The sequence below is a fragment of the Lepus europaeus genome, chromosome 19 (genome assembly GCF_033115175.1).
Source record: "Lepus europaeus isolate LE1 chromosome 19, mLepTim1.pri, whole genome shotgun sequence".
NCBI lineage: Eukaryota > Metazoa > Chordata > Mammalia > Lagomorpha > Leporidae > Lepus > Lepus europaeus.
The window spans coordinates 12,858,400-12,880,224 of record NC_084845.1 but is presented as its reverse complement, the minus strand read 5'-3'; the positions used below and the strand labels follow the sequence as shown (position 1 = coordinate 12,880,224).

The 21,825-nt window shown below is 58.2% G+C and overlaps 1 protein-coding gene across 3 annotated transcripts; it reads right to left on the bottom strand.

Annotated features, from left to right (window-relative positions):
* Positions 1-1,679: 1,679 nt before the first annotated feature.
* On the bottom strand, positions 1,680-14,343 carry HNRNPL (heterogeneous nuclear ribonucleoprotein L). 3 transcript variants are annotated; one of them, XM_062177889.1, is made up of 13 exons: positions 12,394-12,666; positions 10,745-10,863; positions 10,047-10,284; positions 9,868-9,953; positions 9,239-9,335; positions 9,085-9,157; positions 5,724-5,795; positions 5,332-5,612; positions 4,306-4,427; positions 3,864-4,065; positions 3,199-3,256; positions 2,988-3,083; positions 1,710-2,493 (listed from the first exon to the last, which is right to left on the bottom strand). In XM_062177889.1, exons 1-13 carry the CDS (start codon positions 12,649-12,651, stop codon positions 2,435-2,437), a joined length of 1,761 nt encoding a protein of 586 aa, XP_062033873.1. In that variant the 5' UTR covers positions 12,652-12,666; the 3' UTR covers positions 1,710-2,434. The 3 variants fall into 3 exon arrangements, with proteins under 3 accessions (XP_062033872.1, XP_062033873.1, XP_062033874.1); XM_062177888.1 differs by having other exon boundaries at positions 1,680-2,493; positions 5,332-5,795; XM_062177890.1 differs by lacking the exon at positions 12,394-12,666 and adding an exon at positions 14,264-14,343 and having other exon boundaries at positions 1,711-2,493; positions 5,332-5,795.
* Positions 14,344-21,825: the final 7,482 nt, after the last annotated feature.

The following is a 21,825-nucleotide window of genomic DNA, read 5'->3' as shown; positions in this document are numbered from 1 at the left end:
CGATTTTAGCCCGGATAGGCAGGCTCTGCCGTGTGGACAGTCCGCGGGGCCACTGGAGCGCGCTGGACCCCTACCCAGACTTCCAAGATGTGACAATAAAACTGTAGGACTTTGGTAGGATGCTTCGGTGTCAAAGGTTAGGTTGCAGGCACATGGGATGTTGTCCCTGCAAGCTAACAGGAGATGAACCTCACCCCAGGCAGACTGGGAAAACATTGATCCTGGGGCAGAGCAGGTTAGGCGGCCTCCTGCAGCGCCTGCATCCCATAGTTACTGGTCCAGTCCCGGCTGCTCCACTTCAGATCCAGCTCCCTGCTAGTGTGCTCGAGAGCAGCGGAGGCTGGCCCAAGCGCTTGGACTCTGCACCTGTGTGACAGACCCAGATGAAGCTCCTGGCTGGCCTGGCCCTGGCCACTGCAGCCATTTGGGGAGTGAACCAACAAGCAGAAAGACCTGTCTCTCCTTTCCTGTTAAATAATCCTTAAAAAAACAAAAAACCTATTCTTTTACACAAGGTTAACAGCATATTGTCTATTTCCAAACAGCTAAGGTGGTTCTGGAATGTTTTTATCACAAAATTATGGTAATATATATTCCAATTAAGCCGACTTGATCACTACACAATGTGTCTTTATCAAAACATCACATAAAGGCGCTGGCACTGTGGCACAGCAGGTAAAGCCACAGCCTGCAGCGCCAGCATCCCACATGGGCACCAGTTCAAGTCCTGGCTGCTCCACTTCCGATCCAGCTCTCTGCTATGGCCTGGGAAAGCAGCACAAGATGGCCCAAGTCCTTGGGCCCCTGGGCCCGCGTGGGAGACCCAGAAGAAATTCCTGGCTCCTGATCAGCACAGCTCCAGCCGTTGTGGCCAATTGGGGAGTGAACCAGTGGATGGAAAACCTCTCTCTCTGCCTCTCCTGTTAACTCTGTCAAATACATAAATAAATCTTTAAAAAAAATAAACCTCACATAAAAAGTAAAAGTCAATGCTAGTGGGTTTCCAAGTTTATGGCAGCAAGGTGACTGCAGTCTCTCCTTGTCCAGAGGTTTCAAACTCCTCTGGCGAAGCCGCTCTCCGACAGAAGCCATCTGGCTTCAGATGCCAAGTGTTAAGTTTCAAAACGTCCTTACAGGAAGCTCACAAAACAAGTGTTCAAGTACATGTGGTGAACCCCAAGGTGAAGTCGTGACCCCCTCCTCTGCAGGCCACGTCTTCTCTGTGTAGGTCAAAGTCCTTAAGGCAAGTTCACGTCAGACTGCACCCCCCACGAGTCAGCCATCTTTACAGGTTCCCATCTTCAAGCGGGGGGGGGGGGGGGGGGGGGGAACCACAATGTCCCGTTGCCACTGCTGCCCCAGCCTTCAGCCCACACCACCAGCAGGAGTTTGTTTCCCAGCAGCATCAGGGAAGCAGGCTGCTCGTAGACACACTGCAGTGCTGCTGCGGTAGCCACACACCTCGGGACACCTTTACGACGGGGTTAAGTAAATGACAGTGGCAAGGATAAGGAAGCCAGCTCAGAACGTGGCAGACAGGACACCATACAACGCTGAGAACATTCTTTCCAGGGAAAAATTCACAAAAAACTGCTAACCTCAAAGAGCCTGGAGGGTCTTTCCAACTTACTAAATGGTAGGTGTTTACTTTTTAGGATTAAAGCCCATTTAAATTTTTAACACCATTCACTTTTTATTTTATTTTCATTTTATTTCAAAGATGGATACAGACCTCCTATCCACTGGTTCATTTTCTAGAAGCCCAGAAGTCAACCTGTGTCTCCCACACAGGTGACAAGGGCCAAGCACTCGGGCCACCATCTGCTGCCTCCCAGGGTGTACATTTGCAGGAAGCTGGATGCAAAGTGGAGTGGCCAGAACTCCACGCAGGCATCTCAAGTGGTGACAACCACGCGATGTACACCCAGCCTGCCATTCTCCTCACGCCACTCTGAAGCTAGGCCCTGGCTTGGGCAGGGCCCACTAACAATGCCACCGGGCCTGCCAGACTTCTCCCCAAAGGGCTCTGCTCCAGCTCAGTCCCGAGTCTACCCTGGCCCGCACCTCTGCAGAAGACTGAGTGGGAGGGAGGGAGGCACCACGTCCTGAAACCCAGCAAGTTCGGCGTTTATTTTCCAAACAATTTTTATTGAAATGTGCCAAGAGTACATGGGCAGCACAAATGTATGAACAGGAAAAAAAAAAAATCACATGTACAATAATTTTTAAAAAGTGAAGGTTAATCTTGGGAGACATCAGTTCCCCTCTCCCTCCCCCTCCAGCGTTTCCGTTATGGTTAAGCCTCTACTAACCTAGCATTAAAAAAAAGGAATACGAGAACTTCTGCCAAAGGAAAACAAAAACAAAACCAAAACAGGCATAAAAAGGAAAGAAACGTTTTCCTGCTCAGACGGGCTTCTTCCTGGGCACCGGATTAGGAGGCATGCTGCGCCGTGGAGAAACACAACTTCAGGGTGTACGGGTAGGGGCCATCTGCAAAGCAAAGGCGAGACGGCACTGAGAGGCTCCCCCACCAACGGGGACTCCCCTCGATCTGCACCCAGCTCCCACTGTCAGTTCGGTTCCAAGGGTCCAACCAGTCATGCCCAACAAGACTTCAAAACCAGCCTGAATCCGTAAGGCCCTTCCTCTTCTCATCCTTCATTCCCACAGAAAACCCATTCTATCTCCTTAGCAGGCCCCCAGCAACAGGCCTGCCCCTATTGCGGGGGGGCCCACTTTACCTGCTGGCTAGTGGAGGCCCTATTCTGGGGTTCTAGAGAGCACCGGCTCCCTGGAGGGCAAGCCTGTGCCCTCCCAGGGCGGCAAGCAGCCAGGCTGGCCCTCTGGGGAACAGCAGCAGGTGGGTCACTGATGACCAGGTCCCGCCTGCCTGTGTCAGCCACAGACATGCGCTCTGGGGTCCTATTTTGAGGACAAGGCAAGCAGGCTCTGGCCCCCAGGAGGACTGCAGGGCACACACTCACTTGGGTTTTTCATCTGGTAATGGTTCAGGAAGCCCAGTGTCTCCAGAGCGTCGCTCTTGGATTCCCACTCCAACAGCCCAGAGGAGCTGCGTTCACCTAATTGGAAGCAAAGGAAAAGCCAGGGGTGTCGGCAGACCTAGCAGGATGGATGTGGGCAACCGCCAGCTGCCAAGTAAGGCGTCAGGGAAGGCGGGCAGGGGCAGCCACTCACTTTTGCCTGAGAATACTTTCACAGAAGTTGGCCGCTTCACTCCCAGCTCGTCACAGATCTGCAAGAGACGGTGAATTCAGAAACCCAGGGGAGCGGCCAAGCAGCCGAGGCCCTCCTGAAACTTCCTGGAGAGATTAGTGCCTTGCAGGCCACGCTCAAGTGTCCCCTGACACAGACAGTTACAAACACTTCTCTTAATTACGGCGTCGCCGAGTCCCGAGAGACTGTGTTTGCTGTTCTAACTTCCCATCTTCAGCAGCTACTTGGGTGTGTATGGGTGCTAGGTAAATGTTTGCTCAACTGAAGGGTCCGTCCGAGGCCAGGGCGAGGTCCGAAGTGCAACTCCCTGGGTGTTCCCTGGCCCTCGCCAGCTGCCCCAGTTGCCACAGCGCTTCCCAGGGCCCTCCCTGCTGATGCCATCTCGGGCCCTGAGGCTTCAGAGCTGCACCTGAAGAACCTTTCCCAGCGAAGGCCCAGCTGGGCCGGCTCGCCAACGATGCAGAGGAGCCCGGCCCTCCCCACCCTGCCTGCAGGAGCAGGGCTGTTATCTGTCCCAGTTTCCGCTGTATCCCCAGCACCCAGCCCGGGCCCTGCAGAGGTATTCACTGCGACACAGGAGCAGCCCCTCCAGAAGCTGTGGGGCGGAGGAGCTCCACGGCACCCACCTCGAAGAAGTTCTCCTCGGTCACCTCCAGGGGGGCGTTGAAGAAGTGCAGCACGTTGCTGGGGTGCTGGATGCGGTTCTTGGCCGCCTGTTCGGGGGTGGAGAACCGATTGTTCCTGGACTCGCTGAAGTCTTTGTAACTGCAGGACCCGTCTTCCAGCCCGTACGACTGACGGGGCATGATGGCCGGCTGCTTGGATACACTGGAGGCGAGAAAGGGGAGCCCTTTGTCAGACCCAAGCTGGTCCTGCACCTGTCTGACAACAACGTGTGCCCAGGGGGGCATCGCTCCACAGCCAAGGCGAGGCTCCCCCACTTTCTCCCACGGCTTCGGAGGAAAAAAAAAAAACTGGGAACACACCCAGAATACCCCACTACCACCGGAAGCAGAGCCCTGCGGCTCCTCTCAAACCCTCCCTCACCCAGAGAGCCCAAGCACCCACCAGACGTTCATCTTCTGCCCGAACATGAAGTTGTTGTTGAGGTGAGTGATGGCGCGGTCCACAGCATAGCCGTCGGCCATCTCCACCATGGCGGCCCCTGGCTTGCTCTTCATGAATTTCACCTTCCCAAGAAGAGTGCAGTCAGCTACCCTCCCCTGCCAGAGCCCTTCCTCCCGCCCTGTTCTAGGCTCCACTTCCTCACATTCCAATGGGGACGGGGATCAGCAGAGAAACACGGCCGGCCCACGGCCGGTGCTCAACCCAAGCAGCGGCACGGCATGGCCCATGAGTGGGACGTTGCGTGAGGTCCAACAAAACCCAAGCAGAGCCAGCTGTCTGCACCACTGTGCTGGTGGACATCTACCTCCGGCCCCACCCCAAGATGCCTCTTGGATGCATTCCTCTACTTAAGCACTACACATGGCGTGGCAGAGCTCGGAGCCCCAAGCCCTGCTGCCATGTAAACGTTCTCGAACCTGCAGAAACTTCAAAAATATGTTCTTTACTCCCTCAATCAATTTCATTAAAGAAATTTTCACTGTGAGATTAAACAGTTACTACAACTGAAGCACCTTGAACAAGGCCTAGTACGCAGCAAAAGCACACGTACTGGCTGCTGTGACCATTAATGGAAGCCCCCACGGAGCCCGAAGCCAGCTGTCCCCACACAAAAGGCCCGGTGGGGTAATAGATCAGCTTCTCAGAAACCCTTACACGATGGCAAGGACTGCTATCTGACTGGTGTGCTCCCGTGCATCTCAGAAATCCTCACGTGTGTACACTGTCAACAGCAGCACTTACACGGGATCCTGGTTACCTCAGAAAAAACCAATCCAGCCAACACCCACAGCCAGGTGCACAAGCCAGCCCGTGGAAGTCTGCTGAGGCAGTGGACTCGCCCAGCTCCGGGCCGCCTGCTTCGAGCAAGGCCCCGCAGGCTCGCCCCCCGGCTGACTACTAGCTACAGGCCAGAGCCTCCTGCAGGCCCGCCACTACGAGGAGCACGGCGCACGCGCGGCAGCTCACCTTCTCCACATTGCCATACAAGCAGAAGACATTGAAGACGCGATCACAGTTCATCTTAGACTGATCCAAGCCATAGACCATGAGCACAGGGCTGTCGGCGTGAGGGCCGTACTCGGGTGGTGGGGGAGGGGGTGGGGGGTGCCCATACTGGGGGCCGTAGCGGCTTGGGCCCCGGCGGTGACCCCCCACTGGTGGGCCCATCCTTCTCCCTTCGTAGTGAGGTGGGGGGGGCCCGTAGCCCTCATCATGGTAATGGCTGTGGTACCCACCGTGGGGCCCTCCTGGGGGGTGGGAAGGAAAGAGAGGGAGGTCGGGTGAGAATTTGCGCTGAGGGCGGCGGGCAGGGGCACATGAGCCACGGGAGTCCACGGAGGGGAACCCCCTGCCCTCACCATATTCTGCGGGGTGATCTCCCAGGAGAGGGGGCTGCCTCTGGCGTTTGTTGGGGTTGCTGCCAGGGTCACCTGCAGACAGAGAAAACAGTCAGAGTGCAAGTCAGGCAGGGGGTGTCTCCCCGCTGACTACAGAAGCTAACCTCACGGCCCTCGGTTCCTGCGAGCCTCGCTGCAGACCCCGCTTCCTCAGAGGGGATGTGGGGGCCTCCTTCCCTGAGGAAGGGGCGGGCCTGAAGCCCAAGCCTCCAAGCCGAGGCCCACTTGCGCACCCTGGCCCAGTCCAAGGGGCCTGGCTTCCTAGCCCTGGGGAGGATGCAGCCAGCCTCTGTGCTGGCCCTGCCCCTCTGGGGCTGTGGCGCGGAAGCCCAGCTCTCCGGCCCTCCGGAGGACCTGCAGCTGTCAGGGAGCTGACACAATGCGGCCAACAGCAACTTCCCAGGGCAACTCTCCGTGCAGGACAAAGAGGGTAAGAGAAGGTGGACACCCACAAAGATAAAACCTGGCCTAGCGCCCCAAGCTGCTCGGAGTTCTGGGCCCACTCTCTAGGCCACTTCTTTCTCCATCTGGTCCCAGTCCAGCTCCCACCCGCTCCCGTCCAGCCCGAAGAGACGGACCGCAGAGCTGACAGGCAGGCAACAGCAGGATCAGTTCAAGTGAGCAACTGTGTACAAGGCATCAACATTCTCAGACCCAACAATGGCGCAGACCCGCCTCCGACCCCAGCTGCAGGCCAGAATCGCTACCGTTAATTTAGCGCTTAAGTGGCGACGCCAGGCTGCGCGCTCCACCGGCACCACCGCTTCTCGAGTTCCTCACAACACCCCACGAGGTAGGGACTAGTGCTTCAGCCCCGTTCACAGGTGAGAAAACTGGACGGTTAACTCTGAGCAATTAGGACACACCTTGGCCCGAGGTCACAAAGCACGTTAGTGGCTGAGCCGGGATTTGAACCCAGGTGGCTGACTTCGAAACCCAGGGCTCAAACCCTTTCCTGCCACCCAGCCTGGGTTTTGTTTTCAACGGTCAGTCATTACAAAGATGGAAAAGGGCTACTTACAGCAGAAGTACAGAGTACAATGTCCATTTGTCACAAAAAACAAATCTGTATTTTCTCTTACCAGTGGACGCTTCAACAGTGAGTTAGCACAGTTCTGAAAGATGGCGTCCCATCAAACATACACTGCGACCCTGCATCACATGGTTTCACAGTCATAAATACAAGTCACGGTACACATCCGCTACAAATTTTTTTTTTTTAAAAAGAATCGCTTTAAAAGTCAATTGTTCTGATTTAATCAAAAATGGCTCCCAGATGCTCTGTCCTCGGAAGATGTCAGAAAGTGGACATGAAGGTGTGTGGTGGGTAGTGTCCCTCCGTGTTGTCAGCTCCTCACACTGTGTGCTCAGTGCGGTGCTTCTGGCAGTGTAGCGCTCCATGTGCGTGTCTCCTGGGTATGAAGTGTGCCAGTTGCCCCACTATGCCCGCGCTTTTGGTCTTGGGAGCGCACCTGGTTACCCACCAGCAGGTAACCGTGTGCCTCTGAGCTGTTTGGCTGTCTGGTTTTTAGGTCAGTTTTGGTTTTTTGATTTTTTTTTTTTTTTTTGGTTGTGGTTTACTTTTTTTGATTTGTTTCTGATCTCCAGTTGGTGCAGTTTATGTTGGCAGCCGATGACTGCAGAAAAAATAAAAATATCAAAACAAAATAAAAAGAAGGCCCTCCCCAAACCAAAGGACTTAAAAACAAAACCCGTATGGCGAGCAATGGAGACAGGATCCTATCGTCTTGGAGGCCCATGGAATCTACTTCAGTCTATCAACCGTTCTCCGAAAGGGCACCGCTGCTGGCTGGGAGAGCTGTTCTCTGTGTTTCCTACTTCTGTGTACATTCTCGGGTTCAAGTTTGCTTGGATTTTGTCTTTTTTTTTTTTTTTTTTAATGTTTAATAAAAAAGCAGTGTCTGCTGCCATGTTGCGTCTCTTTCTCTCTTTGTCTCTGTCTGCCTCTGTCTCTGTGCTTGGAGCTGTTCCTTGGAGCGCGGTGTGGTGTTCTTGATGTAGTGAGCTCAAGTCTGCGGCTGTTTCTGGGGACGTGGTGGAGGCTGCATGTTCTGTTCTCTCCAGGAAGAGCTAGTGGTTTCTACCCTGTGTGTTGGTGAGCAATGTGCAGAGGCAGAGCCGCTGAAGTATGGTTCCCGAGGGGGTGGCGAAGCACCGCCCTTCCTCCAGGTTACCTCATCAGCCCTCGTTTTTTGGGCCCCAGCCTTGGGGCAGCCAAAGCTGAGAGGCATCAAAACCAATGCACAGCCAGCCCCTGCCACTAGCCCCTGCCGCTCTGCACATCTTCTAGTATGTTCCTTGGAGAAGAAATGGTTGGTTGCCATGTTTCTGTTAGCAGTCATGTAATGCCATTGCCCGCTCTGGTACATTCACTTGGTCAACAATTTGCCTCTGACCTCTGGAGGGAGCAGCCAGGCCCACAGGGCCCATTGTGAGTCCTGGGCAAGAGCCTAGCCCACCCTGCTCCCTGCCTCCCGGCTGCGAGGGCGAGCAAGACAGGTCTGCCTAGGACTGGGGGACTCTGGCCTCCCAGAGTCTGTGCGATGTCAGCAACCAGCCTCCCCCCTCCGCCTGGGGCCTAGTCCGACGTATCAGACCAAGACACAGAGCTGGACGGTCTTGCGGAGGGAGTGTCGCTGTTTTTCAAAGGCAATCCTCCAACTCTCCCTCCTACCAAAGGCAAACCATTCTTGACGGACCCTAGGAAGGGGATAGTCCATTTGGGCCCCTGCAGCGATGTTGAGTCCCCTCTAGAAAATGAGGTGAGGCGTATCCACCCTGGTCCAATCCAGTGTCTGACCCCCACAAGGTCAGTTTCCTCAAAGGCCCTGCTCCAAGAGCCCAGGAACCCTCATCACCTCCCGATGTCTCACCCGGCCCCCAGTCAGACCCTCAACAGTGGAGAGCAGGAGGACCACTCCTGGCCCAATGACAATGGTGATCAGTGACTTGACTGGGCTCTAGAAGGGAAGCAGCAGGATCCATCTGGGAGCTGCTACTGGTGTCTAGGCCCATGGCCACGCCTTGTCCCCAGCCAGGCCCTGCTCCCCACCCCATCCAAGCTTCTGCCTTAACCCTGCACCCCCCAACAGCATCCGAGGGACCCAAGCAACTAGGTCCAACAGAGGCCTCTCACCCTCCCTCTCCCGCTGGAGTCTTTTCCAAGAGCTGATCCCAAGGCCCTCCCTTGTGCACAGGGAGCCCAATGGCATTACATAACCCTCAGCCCAGCTCTAGGAGGTGCGCTAGCCAGGTGAAGGCAAGGCGGGTGTGTTTAGAAGAAAGCGGCCGGCAGGATTACCTTGTCCACTGAGGTTAGGGTTTGTGTAATCCCAAGTATCCTGGTCGTTCTTGAACACATTCAAGCGGGTCGGCTGCAAGGAGAGAAAAGCTGGAGATGAGCCGTGCCCATGCCGCCTGGAAGCTGATGAGGGACGGCCGGCGCCCAGACCTACCTTCGCGTACTCGATCTTCAGAGTGCAACAACCAGAATAGATGTCAGCCCCATTGAGCGAGGCCTTTGCCCGCTGGGCACTCTGCACAGAGTCAAACGTGGGTCAAGTTAAGGAACAGCTCTGGGAAGGTCTTCAAGTTGTCCGGCAAAGAGACGCGGGCAAGGCAGCCCCCAGGCACTGTGCGTGTGGACTCTGGGGTCAGCTCACCGCCCCCAGCCACAGTCTCAGGTGAGAGCCAGATACCCTGAAGAGGTCTCTTGTGAGCTGTACCCCCACCCCAGCCCACCAGTCCACAGTGCCAACAAAGCCAAGTCACCTTCTTATTTCAATCCTCTTAGGCTGCCCTGTAATAAGCCTGACATGCCAGAAACATCCACCAGCCCAGAACTCCACACCTGTGGCTAGGACGCCTGGATCACTGCTTCTGATGTCTTTAACAAGCTCCTCCCCCTCACGTGACCCACTCCATAGGCTGCTCCCTCCCCCTCCCAGGGACACTTGCGGGGCTCCTTGCTTCCTAACCGATCCCCTGCCATCAGACCTGGGCTCACACACGTGCTGGCTGGAGGAGCAGTCTCCAACGGAGCCCTGGGAGAGCCCAAACACACTGGTTTCTCAGTGAAGGATATTCCACCATGGCCTGGACTCCATTCTTCCGGAAAATGACAATTCTCTGCACAGGGCCACAAGGATTGCAGATTGTGTAAAGAACATCCTAGAAAAGCAAGGACAGGCAAGATGATGGGCACTGGCAGGAGAGCCTGGCTTGGAGAAAGGCAGGGGTCTGCAGAACGCTCGGTGTGCGCACCGTGGTGATGGAGTAGATGGGGTTCAGGATGGTGAAGAGCAGCACGCTGTTGACACTCCGGGAGTCATCCGAGTCCCCGGGGCGCGAGATCTTCTGGCTGGTAGAGTAATTGACAAAAGCCGGGTGCCCGGCGATGTAGATTTGGTTGTCGGCTGCGTAGTTCACTGCGTTGCAAGCCCCCAACACATCTTCAAACTCCACTAGAGCTTGTCTCTTCTTAGGCATCACCACCACATAGCTGGGGAGAGAACACGGGGTCAGTCCTCTCGGGAATGGCAACAGAGGCTACGCCCTCATCAGCTCATGGATGGACTCCTGTGAAACCCTGTCACGGTCCCCCGGCCTGACGCCCCACAGCACGGACAGAACCGAGCCTGCCCCACCACCGTGCTCACTGCGCTGGGCAGGCAGCTTTCTGGGAGGAGGGAGCCAGGACAGTTGTGTTCTCTAGTGAATCCCCAGTTCACAGCGAATACAAACGAGCAGCACGTATTGGCTGAACGAAACAACGCTGACTAGCAACTTCAAGGCAGACAAGGAAAGAGGAAGAGAGGAGGGGAAAGGACGTAGGGTCTACTATAACCTGACCCTAAGTACAGTGGGCCTTGAACCAGAACGGCAAAATCACTACTCCCATCAGGAGACTGGTGGCGTAAGCCTATTACCAGCACCCGACCCGCGACCTCTGAGCCTAGTACCTGATCGGCCCAAACTCCTGCAAGGCCTCCACGAGGTCAGCTTCCACCACGCCGTCAATCAGGCCCCTGATGTGGACAACTGGGGAGGCAGGCGTTTTGTGCGGGTCATCGTAGTTCTCCTGAGAAAGAAAGCGGAAGTTAAGACCGCACTTCCTGCTACGCAAGATGGCCGTTCCCTGGCTCCTGTGCTGCTGGACTCCGCGATGAGGGCAGGACAGCGCCCGGGAAGGAGGCAGAGCTGACACTTCACGGCCCTCACCCAAAAGGGTCCTGGGCCCGCACAGCAGCAACCCTGAGTGGGTGGCCACGTGCCCAGTGCCGGGCAGAGCAGGGGGAGGGCCAGGAGGCCCTAAATCTCAGGTTCCTCCAGGGACCTCTCCCTGCTGCTGCGCTCAATCAAGGAAACATGGGCCACGTGCTGTGGGCAGGGGACACCAGCGGGAAGGGCTCCCGCAGCTGTCAGCACGGACACACCCTGCGCGTGTGCCAGGCCCCTCTGCCCTTGCTCAGCGAGCGGGGACAGGCCCAGCGGTGGCAGCCGGCAAGCCAGGCCAGCTGGGTGTCCCTGGTCTTTCACCATTCTCCCCCAAAAAGGTGTGACATGAAGGGGAAACAAGCCAAAAACGCCTTTCAGAATCAGAACCCCCAACTCACACCTCTGAGAGCTGAGGCAGCTGGGGGGCATCCTTCAACCACACACAAGGCCTCGCACATCGGCAGGCCCGTCACTGCGCCCCGGGCCCAGCCTCCGGTCTCAGAGCGGCCGCGCAGGGGGCAGCCCCGGCTTCTAATTCAGGAAGGAACCACACCAACACAGGGGGCCCGCCCACCTGGCGGCCGCGGGACCCCAGCTGGGTTACCTATCTCTGCGCGTCCGCCTCCTCGGGAAGCCACACGGCCAGGCCTCGGGGGCGCCAGCCAGGGGAGCACTAGCGCGCCCATCAATCACAGCGGCCGGCCTTGGGCAGCCCCGGGCGGCGAGGCCGAGGAGCCGCATCTCCCCGCCGCGCCCAGGCCCGCGTTTGCTCTCCCACGTCCTGAGCACAGGGCAAGCCCTCTGCGTGCGCTAACCTCGGGTGGCCCCGAGCCACTAAAGAGCGCCTTTCCCATCGCCCTCCCATCTCCCACACCCCCAAAGCAGGAGACATTCTGTCCCGGAGTCCCAGCCTCAGTCCAGTCAGTGTCTGCGCACAGCGGCGATGGGGCGCCACGGCCCCCGCCGGCGAGGAAGCGACCACCGCCCACACGTTCCCGCGCACACGGTGCACCCCCCAGCCGCCCACGAGGCCGGGCGGGACAAGTGCGCCTGCGCACAGCGCCAGAGACGAACATGATAAAAGGAGGAAAAAAAAAAAACCGGCCCGGCCGCGTGCCCGGCCCCCACAAGCCAGCCCGCGGCGCCTGCGCAATGAGCCGTCCGCAAGGCGAGCGGCTCCCTCCGCCCCCTCAACCCCCGCTCAGGATTGCGCGCACGCGCAGAGGCCTGTCCTCGCGCAAACCCCGCCGTTTGCCCAACGCCTGCCCCTCCCCCACCCAGGCCACGGCGCGAGGGCCTGAGCGCGTGCGCAGAGAGGCCCCCCAAAATAAATACCCTCAAGGTGGGAAATTGTTCCTCCCGGACTCCCAGGCGCCTAGGGCCCTGGCCTCACCCCGCCGCCGCCGCCCGCCGCCCCGGATCCGCCACCGCCACCGCCTCCATGCTGGTCGCCGGCGTTGTCTGTCTTCAGCCGCTTAGGGGCCCGGCCGCCCTCGCTGCCGCCGCCGTAGTAGCGGCCGCCGCCGCCGCCGCCTCCCGCAGCCGCCATCTTCACCATCGCTCCAGACCGCCTCAGCTGCTCGTCCGGCTGCTGCCTCTGCTCCAGCCGCCGACGCCGCTTCTCCGCCCGGGGCAGCAGCCTCCGCGACATGGCGGCTCAGAACCCGCCTCCCCCCGCCTCTCATTGGGGGAGGGACACGCCCGTCACCCGCCGCCCCCACCCGATAGGGGGAGCCACTGGTCCTGCTGCGGGAGGAGGGGAAGCCTCCCCACGCCTTGCGCGTCTATTGGGTAGTGCGTATGTCGTTCTGCTGGAAAGCCCGCCCTCGTTTGTCTGAAACACTTCTTATAGGCGAGCGCTTCCTGTCAGTCACTTCGCCCGTCCCACCACCTTAAAATAAAAACCAATTTGATAGGAGGAATATCCTGCAAGGCCCGGCCTCCCTAGAAGCAAGTGATAGGAGCGGAGCCTCCAATCTCCCGGAAAATCCCGCCTCCTTCTTGCTTTCATTGGTTTACCCCCTAATCTGTCAGGCCGGAAGTCTGGCGCCGTCCAGTCACAACGAATACCTTCCCGCGCCACTCCACAAGGAGACGAAGAAGCCCTTCCCCTTGGTCTCTCCCTAGTGGTTATTTGCAAATGCCCATTTTCTGTGTCGCCAGCTGATTGGTCAATGGAGAGGAGCCGGCCTAGACTATTGACGGTCTCTGATTGGGCGCAAAAGGGGAGCCCCCGGTAGGCGTTCTTAGGCGCAGTCGAGGAAAGGCTTGCGACAGAACGCATGCGCGAAGGGTCTCCCCGGCGCCTGCGAAGGCGGAGCAGCCCTGCGAGGAACCAGGAATACCCAGAGCGCTCGCTCTGCGTAGCGCCGGAAGGCGACCAGGTCGAAGGACAGTTCCTAGGGCCTTTGTTTCCGTCATTAGTCCACGTTCCTACCGCAGCCTGACCCCTTCATGCAGTACCGGAACCGGCAGGTGTCGCCGGATCACGCCCCGCTGCCCCACTCCACACTCAGCCGCAATGGCTCCAGTTTGCAGAAGGGGCGGGCCGCCTGCCCGTGCTGCCCTCCGGCCCTGCGGGCTCCACCTAAGGGCCGAGCGCCCCGTCCCCGCCACCCCAGACCCCGGGCCACCTGGGCGGCGGGGGGCGACGGGGGCCGCCAGGCTCGCCGCGCCCGGCACGCGGCCTGTGGGCTCCGAGCGGCCCAGGACCCCAGAACTAACGTGACGGAGGCGCCTGCCCGGGGCCGTCTTCGTGGGAAAGAGGTGCGAGGGCGCCTTCCCCCCACGTGAGCTTCGCCGAAGCTCGGGGCCTCGTGGAAACGTCAAGTTTGGAATCGGGCCAGTGGCACTGAGGAGGCGGGGTCGGGCGGAGGGAGCGCCCGGGGGGCGGCGCCACGCCGCAGTCACGTGACCCGCGCGCCGGGCGTCAGCGGAATGCGGTGGGGGAGGGGAGGCGGCGGCCCCTCCCCGCCCCGCCCCCGCGCCGGCCCCGACGCCCCTCGCGCCGGCGCGCGCCGACGGCCGGCGGCGGGACGGTCCCGGCTCGGCTCGGCGCGGCGCGGGGGCGGCTCGTCCTGCAGCCCGCTCCCGGGGCGGGCGGCCGCGCGGCCGCGTTACCGCGCCCCCCGCCCCGCGCGCGCACACACACACGCGCGCGCACGCTCCCGGCCTCCGCCCCGCCCCAGCCTTCCCGCTCGCCCCCGGCACCTGTGCCCCCCACCCCCGCGCCGGCGCCCCGACCCCGCGCCCCCGGCCCCTACCAGCTCGGCGGCGAGCCCGGCCGGCCGTCCCGGATGGAAAAGAGAGCAGACACTGGGAAGTTTTGGGGGAGGGAGGGGCAGGCCTTAAAGGGACCACGACCTCTTTTCCGCCCTAGGAAAAAATCGGGGGGGGGAGGGGGAGGGCGGGAGCGAGACGGAGCTCCGCGGTGGAATGGAGGATCGGAAGCAGAAGAGAACTGGGAGGCCGTGGTGGAGCCGCCGCGTTCGGGCTCCAGGTCCCTGGTCCCCAAACCCACCGCACACCCTCGCCCGACAGGGGCTAAGTTTAGGGTGCACGCGACAATTCTGGCTGTCTGGGGGAAGTAGTGGGGTGTGTGCTGTGCAGGTGCAGAGACGGGCTCCGTGGCTGCGAGGGACCCAGCCAGGATGCCACAGCTCCTAAACGCGGGAGGTGGGAGCAGAGGCGAGGCAGCGGTGCCCTCCCGGGCCTGGGAGCAGCGGCCGCCCACGGGCTGCACTAAGCTGCCCTCTGCCCTTGGGAACTGGTGCAGCCTTCGGGGGCCTGGCGGCGGGGCAGTGGCCCCGAGGAACCTGGACGCGGGACCTCGGAGGTCTACCCCGCAGATGAGGTGACCCAGGTCCAGGGGGTGAAATGCAGACCTGCGACTACCACGGCGGAGCAGCCTCCTCGGTGCCCTCGCCGGTCTAATAAACCCCAGCGCTGGCCTGTGCACCTGCTGGCGTGGCACAAGCACCGTCTCTCCTGGCCAGCCCTGCCTCAGGGCCTTGGTCTGGCTATTCCCACTGCCCGGATGATTTTCTAGATCTTTGCCCTTTTCCATCCAACAGGGCTGGGGTCGAATGTTCCCTCCCGATCACCCCAGCCTAACCAGTCCCCGTACACAGAATCCTGGCTCCTCTTGATCTGCCGTGCTGCTCTTAGGACGGCGCCACAGTGCCCCGTTTTCTTTAATTCGTCTCCTCACTGGAATCTGGGCTCCAGTGGGATAGCCTGCCATTCCTCAGGGTCCAGGCATCAGCAGTGTGTACAGCACAAGGCCCCCTGAGAATTGTCACCCAGAGATTCCAGGTCCTCCTGGCTGCTTGCTCTGTAACTGAACGCCGCGGTGTTGACACAACAACCAAATCCCCTGACAGGGCCCAGCCCTTTAACAGCTGTCCTTGAGCCGTTCATTAATCCCCTAGACAGGCATTGAGCCGAACACCTGGGTTAAATGGCGAACAAGATTGGGGCCGACACTGGCGCAGCGGGTTGAAGCTGCCACCTGAGACCCTGGCATTCCATATGGGCGCCAGTTTGAGTCCCAGCTGTTCCACTTCCGATCCAGCTCCCTGCTCATGCACCTGGGAAAACAGCAGAGGATGGCCCAAGTGCTTGGGCTCCTGCACCTGCGTGGGAGATCGGGAAGAAGCTCCTGGCCCCTGGGAGGGTTCCGAGTGGAGAAGGGTCCCTGAGGCCACATGGTGTAGTATGGGAGACACTGGAGGCATGGCGGGCACGGGAAGACCACCGGGATCTGATCCCACGGTCCCGGTTGGAGGAGGGGGTGGGTGAGATGAGGGTGGAGGCCAGGGAGAGGCTGCAACCCACAAGTCTTTGATCTGTTTTGAAAGCGGGGTCTGAGAGCTGGCGTCACAACACCGGGATAAGCCGCCGCCTGCTATGCCGGCTTCCCGTATGAGCACCCGAGTCCTAGCTGCTCCATTTCTGATCCAGCTCTCTGCTGTGGCCCGGGAAACAGCAGCAGAGGATGGCCTGAGTGTTTGGGCCCCCGCTACCCATGTGGGAGATCTGAATGGAGTTCCAGGCTCCTGGCTTCAGCTTGGCCCAGCCCCAGCCATGGCAGCCATTTGGGAAGTGAACCAGCAGATGGAAGATCACTCTGTTTCCCCCTCCCCGCTGTAACTCTGCCTTGCAAATCAATCAATCTTTCTAAGTGTTCACTTGGTGATGGTCATGGCACTCCCAGAGCTGTGCAGCCATGCCCAGTGTCTCATTCCGGAACATTTTCAGACTCCATTCCCCCTGCAGCCACCCGTCTCCTCTCCCTTGCCTCCCAGGACCCACCCCCTGCGTGGACTCCCGCCGGCTGTGGCTGGCTCCCCTTGCTCAGCGTCCTCGTGTGGGTGCCCCTGGCGTGGAACCCGCTGCTTCTCAGGGCAGAGGGACACCAGGCTGCAGGGCCGAGGCCGCGGGCGGACGGCGGCTCCCAGCTCACTCCTCACTCACTGCCTCTCTTGCTTCGGGTTCACTCCCTTCTGCAGCTCAAGTCCGTCTGCTCACCTCAGTAAAACCCAGGCCTTGCTGCAGCCACGGCTCCACCTGCCGCTCCCCTGCATCTGTGCACACAGGGCTGGGGACCCGTCTCCCTGTAACCTCATGCCTGCTGACTCCCACTGTGCTGCCAGCGACTGCCCTCTGTCCCTGGTCCCCTCTCCCCGCCCACTCCACCTTCCCGCCTGTCCCAGCTCAGTAGCCCTGTGCCCATCTGCTGGGGGGGAGGTCTCCATTTCCTGGGCATGGGCTCATTTTCCCCCTAGCACCATTCAAGATGTTGGTCCCGTGTGAACTCAGGGTCTCGGGGGAGAACTGTGGCGACACGCGGCCAATCCCCACAGCGGGAGAAGCAGGCTTCAGCGAAGGGTAACCTTCTGCGCTACCTCTGCAGGCTCCAGGGGGAAGGAGCTGTGTGGTCTCCTGGGCCTCGGATTGAGAGCTCAGATGCTGTCGGGGAAAGCCAGCCCCACGGAGGACTTCAGCTGCGAAACGCGCCTGCGAAGCCTCCCCTCCCCCGGCTGGATGCGGGCAGAGACCAGGATGTTCGAGGTGTGCATCCTCGGGTTGCTGGGTTTGGACTTGGGTGCTCACCTGTGAAGCCGCCCCAACTGCATGAACGTCTCTTGCATCCCCAGACGCACCCTTGAGCCCCCTTGTAAACACCCTCCCACCCGCCCTGGCCTCCACGCCACCCCCGCCTGCTCCCTGTCACTGCAGGGGACTTCGCATGTTCCACAATGAAATGACATCGCACTTTCTGACGCCTGGCTTTCCCCACTCAACATCATTGTTCTTTTTTTTTTTTTTTTTTTTTTTACAGGCAGAGTTAGTGAGAGAGAGAGAGACAGAGAGAAAGGTCTTCCTTCCGTTGGTTCACCCCCCAAATGGCCTCTACGGCCAGCGCTGTGCCGATCCGAAGGCAGGAGCCAGGTGCTTCCTCCTGGTCTCCCATGCGGGTGCAGGGCCCAAGCACTTGGGCCATCCTCCACTGCCTTCCCGGGCCACAGCAGAGAGCTGGACTGCAAGACGTGCAACCGGGACAGAACCGGCGCCCCAACCAGGACTAGAACGCGGAGTACTGGCGCCACAGGCAGAGGATTAGCCTAGTGAGCCGCGGCGCCGGCCCAACATCATTGTTCTGAAATTCAAGCAAGTGCCGCCTGTAGCAGCAGCATCCCATTGCGTGAGTGGACCCTTATCTACGAGGATGGGTGATTTCCAATTTGGAAAAATTAATAAAGGCGCTACAAACGTGCCGGAGGCTTTGTGTGAGCATGTGTTGTTTTTTTTTTTTTTTCCTCTAGCATATGTCCTGAGGAATGAAATGCCTAGATCTTGTGGCAGATATAGATTTAACTTTAAAAAAATATATATATATATATATATTTATTTGAAAGTCAAAGTGACAGAGAGAGAGAGAGAGAGAGAGAAATCTTCAGTGCACTGGCTCATTCCCCAAATACCTAGAAGAGCCAAGGCTTGACCAGGCCAAAGACAGGAGCCAAGAACTCCATCCAGGTCTCCTACCTGGGTGCAGGGGCCCAGGCGCCTGGGCCATCTGCGGCTGCCTTCCCAGGTGCATTAGCAGGGAGCTGGAATGGAAGCAGAACAACTATGACCAGAGCCAGCACTCTGATATGGGACGCAGACATTGCAAGGGGCAGTTTAACTTACTGTACCACGACACTGGCCCTTGTATTTAAGAGACTGCCAAACTTGTCAAAAGTTGTTGTACTGGGGCCAAGGCTGTAGCATAGCAAGTAAAGCCACCACGTGCAGTACCAGCATACCATATGGGCGCCGGTTCAAGTCCCAGCTGCTCCTCTTCCAATCCAACTCCTGCTAGTGTGCCTGGAAAAGCAGTGGAGGATGGCCCAAGTGCTTGGGCCCTGCACCCGTGTGGGAGCCCTCAAGAGGTTCCAGGCTCCTGGCTTCAGATCAGCTCAGCTCCGGCTGTTGTGACCATTTGGGGAGTGAACAAGCAGATGAAAGATATCTCTATATCTCCTTCTCTCTAACTCTGCCTTTCAAATAAATATTTTTTAAAAAACCTTGTATCATGGAGTCAATTATTTAATAATGATGATGATGATAAACTGGGTAAAAGTGTAGTCTTCATTTGAATCCATTCACCGCATCATTCGACAAACATTTATCGGCTACTGCTGAGTGCCCGGCCTTGTCCGTCGCACTGGGGTCAGCAGTGAAGGAGGCGACAGAACTCCGCCCCCTCGGAGCTGACGTCTGCCTTAGACCCCTTCTCAGCACAGCTGCTGCGCAAGCAGCCGGGACCCAAACTGGCTGTGCAGGTGCAGTAGCCGGGACTCGAACCCGTGCCTGCATCGGAGGCGGCACCGTCACCCACTGTGCCGTGGCGCAGGCCCCAGCGGTTAGCATTCGTTGATCAGAGTGGAGTCCTTTGAGCTCCTGGCCCGGCCTCCCGGATCACAGGGCCCCTGACTGGATGTGTGGAGGACACGGTGACAGCAGACACATCCAGAAAATCGGACCGTCCACCCGGTAACTGGCCGGGGCCCCTCCTGAAGCCAAGGTCAGGACAGACGCAAACAAAACCAGCAGGGGAGACGGCTCCAGACGAGATGACAGGAAAGAGACACAGGGACCACAGCAGTGTGTGGCCTGCATTAGGCATTACATTGAAAAACAAACAAATAAATAAACCAGGACGCGATCAGCAGAGGGAAACGGTGACTTACAGAACGGGAGAGAGATTGATGTCCCAAATACAGAGAGAACCAACTCTCAAAGACAGCATCTACTACCCCCCCAAGCAAGCCAGGTGAGAAAGGCCACCGGTGGCATTGTGTGTAGACACCCCCTCCCCCGCCCCCGTGACATCTGGGGGAGGGGAGGGGAGGGAAGGAAGAGCAGCGTGGTGAGGGCTGAGACACCCGTGTCCCCTATCCGAGAACCCGAATTTGTCTCTGGCTTCTGCCTGCTGTTGTGCACCCTGGGAGGCAGCAGCGATGGCTCAAGCACCAGGTCCCAGGCCTGGATGGAGTTCCCGGCCTTGACCTTGGCAAAGTCCGGGGAGTGAAGCAGTGGACCAGAGCTGTCTGTCTCCCTTTCCCTCTCCCTCTCCCTCTCTGTGTGTGGCTCTCTCTCTCGGCTCTCTGCCTCTGAACTGAAAAATAAATGGGATTTGCTCAGGATTTGCACGGGATTTGACTGCACAGTTCTGCAGATGATGCGCCAAGGGCCGCCAGGCAGAGGTGCTCAAGGTGATCTGTCAACCGCAGGGGCGGAGCGGGGGCTGGCCCCGCAGCTAAGCTGCTGCTCGGGGTGCCCACGGCCCAGAGCGGGGTGTCTGACCCAGATCCTCCAGTTGTTGCAGACTTTGGGGAATCCTCCCACAGACGGGAGATCTTTGTCTCTGTTTCTCTGCCTTTCAAAGAAAATAAAGAAAAATTAAAGGAAAAGAATCATTGAGTATAAAATTGATGTTTTTAATTCAAATAAATCAATAGATAAGAATCCAGGGACCAGTGTTGCTGTACAGTGGGCTAAGCCACTGCTTGCAACATCGGTGTCCCATAGGAGCAGGGGTTCAAGTCTCGGCTGCTCCACTTCCCATCCAGCTCCTTGCTAATGCACCTGGGAAAGCAGCAGAGGATGGGCAGGCCAGGGTCCCGCCAGGGCTCGGGGGAGGCTCCGTGCTTTGCCTCTCCCAGCTCCCCAGGGCTGCCTGTGGCCCCGTCACCCAGACTTTGAGGCCAGTCTCCCCTGCTCCATCGTCGCATCCCCTCCTCTCTCGTGTGACTGCACTTGGGGCCCACGTGGATAATCATCTTCCTGGTTCAAGATCCTTAACTTCATAACATCTGCAAAGGAGCCTTTTCCAAATAGGGGGGCATTCACAGACTCCAGAGCTCAGGGCGTGGGGATCTTTGCGGAGCTGTTTTGCAGCCTACTACAAAATCGAGGGTCATTGATGGACTCAGCGAGCGTCGGCTGAACATCTACGGTGTGCTAGGCACTAAGGAAACAGCTATAAATGGAAAGGATTTTATATAATGGAGCTGGTATTAAAAGGCTGTGCTGTCTAAAACCCCGTGCAGCTCTCGCACACAGAAATGTGGCCAGTCAAGCCGAGATGTGCTCAAGTACAAACTATTCAGGGGATTTCAGAGACTTGGCAAATGCACATAGTGAGTGGTAAATATCTCAATAATTGGGGCCAGCGCTGTGGCGCAGCGGGTTAACGCCCTGGCCTGAAGCACCGGCATCCCATATGGGCACCAGTTTGAGTCCCGGCTGCTCCACTTCCGATCCAGCTCTCTGCTATGGCCTGGGATAGCAGTGGAAGATGGCCTAGGTCCTTGGGCTCCTGTACCCGCGTGGGAGACCTGGAAGAAGCTTCTGGCTCCTGGTTTTGGATTGGCGCAGTTCTGGCCATTGCGGCCAATTGGAGAGTGGACCATTGGATGGAAGACCTCTCTCTCTCTCTCTCTCTCTCTGCCTCTCCTCTCTCTGTGTAACTCTGACTCTCAAGTAAAAAATAAATAAATCTTTTTTAAAAATCTCAATAATTGAAACATAGTGCTTGCATGTAGAAGTGATAATATTTGGGGATATATATATATATATATTTTTTTTTTTTTGACAGGCAGAGTGGACAGTGAGAGAGAGAGACAGACTGAAAGGTCTTCCTTTGCCGTTGGTGCATCCTTCAATGGCCTCTGCAGCCGGCGCGCTGCGGCCGGCACACTGCACTGATCCGAAGGCAGGAGCCAGGTGCTTCTCCCGGTCTCCCATGGGGTGCAGGGCCCAAGCACTTGGGCCATCCTCCACTGCCTTCCCGGGCCACAGCAGAGAGCTGGCCTGGAAGAAAAGCAACTGGGATAGAATCCGGTGCCCCGACCGGGACTAGAACCTGGTGTGCCGGCGCCACTAGGCGTAGGATTAGCCTATTGAGCCGTGGTGCCGGCCTGGGGATATATTATTAGTCTCACTTTTTTAAAGTTTCTTTTAATGTAGCTACTAAGAAATTTAGAGTTATGCATGTGGTTTTCATTGTATTTCCACTGGAAAATGCCCTTCTTTTTTTTTTTTTAATTTTTAAAATTTTTTTTTTTTTATTTTTTGACAGGCAGAGTGGATAGTGAGAGAGAGAGACAGAGAGAAAGGTCTTCCTTTTTGCCGTTGGTTCACCCTCCAATGGCCTGCTGCGGCCAGCACATCTCGCTGATCCGAAGCCAGGAGCCAGGTGCTTCTCCTGGTCTCCCATGCGGGTGCAGGGCCCAAGCACTTGGGCCACCCTCCACTGCCTTCCCGGGCCATA

Excerpts from the sequence above, each read along its gene's own strand:
- HNRNPL (XM_062177888.1), bottom strand. The coding sequence starts at position 12,651 with ATGTCGCGGAGGCTGCTGCCCCGGGCGGAGAAGCGGCGTCGGCGGCTG. Across the intron at positions 10,285-10,744 it reads CAGGAGTTTGGGCCGATCAG|CTATGTGGTGGTGATGCCTA; the intron begins GTACTAGGCTCA and ends TTCTCTCCCCAG. Across the intron at positions 9,954-10,046 it reads CCATCTACTCCATCACCACG|GATGTTCTTTACACAATCTG; the intron begins GTGCGCACACCG and ends TTGCTTTTCTAG.